Source organism: Aplysia californica, unplaced genomic scaffold (assembly GCF_000002075.1).
Source record: "Aplysia californica isolate F4 #8 unplaced genomic scaffold, AplCal3.0 scaffold00387, whole genome shotgun sequence".
Lineage (NCBI taxonomy): Eukaryota > Metazoa > Mollusca > Gastropoda > Aplysiida > Aplysiidae > Aplysia > Aplysia californica.
Window position 1 is genome coordinate 237,927 of NW_004797657.1, and position 3,009 is coordinate 240,935.

General features: G+C 41.9%; 1 protein-coding gene across 1 annotated transcript; it reads left to right on the forward strand.

Annotated features, from left to right (window-relative positions):
- Window positions 1-1,102: 1,102 nt before the first annotated feature.
- LOC106012483 lies at window positions 1,103-2,900 on the forward strand (the record flags this gene model as incomplete). The annotated part of the gene is given in 1 exon segment (XM_013085560.1): window positions 1,103-2,900. A coding segment is annotated over 1 exon segment (1,458 nt), but the record flags the coding sequence as incomplete, so codon positions are not given.
- Window positions 2,901-3,009: the final 109 nt, after the last annotated feature.

Below are 3,009 nucleotides of genomic sequence, written 5' to 3' on the forward strand. Positions count from 1 at the left end.
GTGTATGTGTGTGTGTGTGTGTGCCTTCAGTGTGTGTGTGTGAGTGTATGTGTGTGTGTGTGTGTGTGTGTGTGTGTGTGTGTGTGTGTGTGTGTGTGTGTGTGTGTGTGTGTGTGTGACAGAGTGTTTGTTTGTGTGACAGAATGTGTGTGAGTACATAATAATATGAGAGAGATGAGGTAAAGACAGACAGACAGACTGACTCACAGACTGACGGACGGACGGAGGGAGGAAGGGAGGGAGGGACAGAGAAAGACAGAGCCCTCATTTGGACAATTATATGGAGACAACCGATTGAATTCAAGGGGTATGTATGTATAATACAGAAAAAGAGGGTTCAGTTAAGTATGACAGGAAAAATCGAAGAGACGAAAAGCCGAAGACGCTGACATACAAGATTCAAAAATAGCCTGAACACATGGGAACTCACAACGCATTGAACATCAACTCATTCGTAAGGGCCTCAAATGAAAAAAAAGAGGGGGTGGAGAATCGTTATAATATAATGACGTTTTGTGATGATGATGATGATGATGACGATGAAGATATCATCGTCGTCGTCGTCATTATTATAAATGTATTATTATTATTATTATATTATTATTATTATTATTATTATTATTATTATTATTATTATTATCATTATTATTTTTTTATTATTATTATTATTATTATTATTATTATTATTATTATTATTATTATTATTATTATTATTATTATCATTATTATTATTATTGTTGTTGTTGTTGTTCTCGTTGTTGTTGTTGTTGTTGTTGTTGTTGTTGTTGTTGTTGTTGTTGTTGTTGTTGTTGTTGTTGTTGTTGTTGTTGTTGTTGTTGTTGTTGTTGTTCATTATTAGTGGCATCCTTGCTATTCTCATATCATTGTCGTCATTTCTACAATATGTATTGGAATCCCTTTTAGGTCTTCCATGCCTTGTTGTTGTTGCTATTGTCGCTACTACTGCTGCAGATGCTGCAGATGATGATGATGATGATGATGATGATGATGATGATGATGATGATGATGATGATGATGATGATGATGATGATGATGATGATGATGATGATGATGATGATGATGATGATGATGATGACCTACCCACTCCAGCCCCGTCCCCTTTACCTCAGCCTACAACTACAGACAACGTCGTCAATCTTTCCTCTCTCCCCCTCACCTCTGCCCATATTAGTGTCCTATCTAAGGGCAGCGGCTTCTGTCCCACTCAAAAAAACTTCAATCTTTTCCAGTTCATCAAGGACACCAAAGAATATACCCGCCGCTGTAGACTCTTAGAATACTTCGCTGAAGTGGACTCTCTTCCCCGCTCTGATATTCCCCCCAAACTCTATGTCAAAAGTAACTGGACCCCCCCTTCCGGCCGTAATGCTGCCCTCGACCTCTATTGTGACAACATCGAGAAGTCGGCACTCAATAGCAAAATGATAGACGGAAACCAATTTCACTTTAAATCTAAAGACAACCTCAATGGAGCAGAAAGAAAAGCTCTCCATGACCTTATGCACGATAATGATCTCACTATCCGTGAGGCTGACAAAGGTGGTTCCCTTGTGGTCATGAACACCAGTGACTACAAACACGCATTAAACATCATGCTTAACAATCCCACCCTATACAAACCACTCACTTCAGACCCAACTTCCTCTCACCTTAAGGCTATTCACAAACAAATCCGTACACTGGAACAATTTAAAGTGATATCCCCCGAAATCCACAAGAGTATTCTCCACGGTGAGGTATCCTGCCCCCACTTTTATGGCCTCCCTAAGATCCACAAACCAAACAAACAAGGCTCAATACTTCCTCCTTTTAGGGGCATCATTTCACAAATCAGAGGCCCTACCACTAGAGCCTCCTACTGGCTAGACAGCATCTTTAAACCCCTCGTCCCCGACTTCTGCGGCAACCATTGGGTCAAGGACAACTTACATGTCCTTCAAAAAATTAAAACACTGAATGAAAAAAGGCAAATTACAGACAACACCAACATTTTGGCCATAGACGTAGTAGACATGTACAATAACATCCCACACAAAGAAGGAGTCGAAGCCTGCCGCTTTGCTCTCGCTAGCCTCACCACATACACCCCATGTCAAATTAGAGAAATTTGTCAACTCCTGGAACTAGTCCTTACACTAAACAACTTCTCCTTCAACGACCAACATTTTCTTCAACTCACAGGAACAGCCATGGGAACACCTGTAGCTCCTTCCTATGCCAACATTTTTATGGCAGAATTTTGGCGTAAAAACATCGCCCCCCTTCCCAACCAACCCTTTTTGGTCATGAGATACATGGACGACATTATCGCCCTACATGATGGTAATTCTCAACAGACGCATCAATTTCTTTCGGACATCAACAGCGTCCATGACACCATCAAATTCACACACTCCAACCCCGGAAAGTCTACAGCTTTCCTCGACCTCTCCATCCACCTTCTCAATAACAACATTGAGACAGACCTCCACCTCAAACCAACCGACTCTAAGCGCTACCTCCCCCCTTCTTCCAACCACCCCAAACATATTTTCCGTTCGGTTGTTTACAGTGGTGCGCTCCGACTCCGACGCATCTGTTCCAGGGATGAATGGTTTAATGCTAGAATTACAGATTTCAGGGAAAACCTTCTGCGCAGTGGATACCAAAACAGTTTTATAACCCCCATCATAAACAAAGTGTGCAAACTCAGGCACAAGGATCTGCTTAGCTACAAACTCCACAAACCTCATCAGAAAAGGCCATTCTTTGTCACCACTCACCACCAAAAGCTGCCCAATGTCCACAACATACACAACCAGAACAAAGACATTTTAGAAAAATCTGACAAGATGATGAAGTGCTTCCCTCAGCCCCCTTTAATCGCTCTCCGACAACCCCCCAACCTTGGCAACCTTCTCATCCGTACGAAAGATACGATACATCTTCCTTCACCTCAAAACAACCCCTCACAAACCCCCCAGAACCACCCCTGCAAGAAACCTAGGT